General features: G+C 29.5%; 1 protein-coding gene across 1 annotated transcript in view; it reads right to left on the bottom strand.

The window, feature by feature from the left end:
• Positions 1–715: 715 nt before the first annotated feature.
• The window catches only part of LOC100571777 (bifunctional lycopene cyclase/phytoene synthase-like), a 3,783-nt gene continuing 2,187 nt past the window's right edge, over positions 716–2,311 (bottom strand). Inside the window, exons 2-3 of the mRNA XM_008185904.3 lie at positions 931–1,415; positions 716–846 (exon numbers count right to left, since the gene is read on the bottom strand). Coding sequence (XP_008184126.2) covers positions 739–846; positions 931–1,415 — 593 coding nt within the window. The 3' untranslated portion in view covers positions 716–738. The remainder of the gene's footprint in view (positions 847–930; positions 1,416–2,311) is intronic.

The raw sequence follows: 2,311 nt of genomic DNA, 5'->3' as shown, positions 1-2,311 counted from the left end.
CATAATTCATAATATCAAACATTGTTTATAAATATAATAACTATTAATTTATAATAATATCAAATATTCACCGAATATAATATAATTTTTATTTATATAAACTTAGTTAAGTTACTTTTGATTTCTAATTAATTTTTAACTTGTAACTTTAAAGTTTAAACTTAGCTTACATTTTTCTATACATGAACTTGACTTAACGGGTAAAATCATATCTGTTAACTTGCCCGGCAATGATAATGATACATAATATATAATGTACAAACAAAGTTATTCTACAGACACGGGAGAGTTAACATAACATAGCTTACAGGTAGCACTGAAGATTGAAGAAGACCTGGGAAAATTAACTATCGAGAGAATTTTCAATCACTTATCAATTGTCCCTATCCCCCACCGTTCAACGTGATGATTTATGCATTAATTATTAAACAAATAAATCTAATTATACAACGTATTCAACACTTTTAATGTATAAGGAATAAAGTCCTATCAACATTTTTTTCATTTTTGACAGTGAAGCTCTAGTCGGGTAGGTGGGACTAGACAGGATTGCAGAACCAACCCCTCGATAAATGTCAGTGGTTGCTAGAACCGAACCTCTTGCGACGTGTGGCAAACACCTGATGGCACCCACAGATTCTGATTGTTGTCTGTTGGCCAGATCGATCAACAGTGTGGAATATTTTTTTAACTTCTTATCACCTAGAGACCTCGGTTGCTTTTCGTTGCACAAGATTTTTACTTCTTCCTCTTCGTCGTCCATATATATTCGGTGGGTACATAGCATCGACCCAATGTTTCACTGTCGGTGACGATATCACGGGCAATGTTCACAAGTTGTAAAGCCTTACAAAATAAGTGATGATTTATACAATAATAATTGTTGGGTAATATAAAAAACACTGTCGAAAAAAAAAACGATTAACTCACTCGTCCCATTTGATATGCTTTTTCTATGACATAATCGTAGTTATCGACAGGGCCATACTTGTAGCTATCACACCTGTACATCATCACATAAACACATAATGCACCGACACTTCCGGCCACATAGGTGGAATACAATAATAAATCGGCTTCGTTTCTGATTAGCCTACCCTCAATATCCCATTTGTAACCTGTGAGTAACTCATCGAATGGTTTACGAGGCAAATAAAATGATATTCTAGACAATGCCCGGAAACATGAAATTTCCCCGTCAGTCAATTCGGATTCGTATTTTGTCCAATCAAATTTCAATTCCTGTGGTTTTGTTTGTACATCGTAATCCGATTTCCTGTCACGAAATAATTCGTTGATAAATCGTTCAGTTAACTCAAACTTTCGTTTTTTTTTTTCAACATCCAACTCGTCATCAATCATGTCATCCGTTACACGACAAAATGAGTATAAAATTATTAAATCCAATCGAATACCTAAATAATAAATATTTCTCATTAGAAACAACATTCATTTATATACCTATTTATATAGTTTAAAACTCAATCGTATGAATATATTTAGTACAATTTGCAATCCATACAAATAAATGAACTTGTATTTATATAGTTATATGAACAAAAAAAAATATATTTTTAATACACAATCAACAATAAAATAAAATAAATTTATTTTATCTTTATTTACTGTTGGTCAGGTATGTTGGTATATGTTGGTTTATTTAGTGTTTTAGATTTTGGGCGAATTGATTATTATTGATTTTAACAATAAATTATGACGTGAATTTTTTTTATTGTCTTTTAAAAAAAATTTTTGTCACTTTTAATCTTTATATTTAAAAACTTTCTTACATTTTTAATTTTGATATATTATCTGAGAATTGGTAATCTAATTGGTAATATCGAGTGTACGTTGTCATTGAGTAGGTACATACTTCATTGTAATGTATGTGTTAAATTTAAATTCAAAGATAAATCAATGCATAATACAGTGTGTTCACGCTAAGAGGTACCACTAAATATTTCGGTTCTATGACCTTGTATTGAAATGGGGTTTTCACTGAATGATAAATAATACTTAAATACACATTTTTAGATAAATTTCAAATTTTTAACACTTTCGATACGCGCATGCGCGATACAACTTACTTTTTTTAAATGGTAACACCAACTTTTTTTTACATATTCGGATAGAGTATTATTTTTTAAACAATTTATGTATAAACAATTTTTTTCTAATTACAAAATTTACATATGCAATTTGACGATGAAATTTAATATTTACCAGGAATAAATGTATAACGAACAATAATTATAGTTATTTATTACTATACTTAATTACTGGCAAATGTTGTCAAAGTTATTTTTACTAT

This window comes from Acyrthosiphon pisum, chromosome X (assembly GCF_005508785.2).
Source record: "Acyrthosiphon pisum isolate AL4f chromosome X, pea_aphid_22Mar2018_4r6ur, whole genome shotgun sequence".
NCBI lineage: Eukaryota > Metazoa > Arthropoda > Insecta > Hemiptera > Aphididae > Acyrthosiphon > Acyrthosiphon pisum.
Note: the sequence above shows the minus strand (reverse complement) of the source record. Positions and strands in the feature narration are given on the sequence as shown.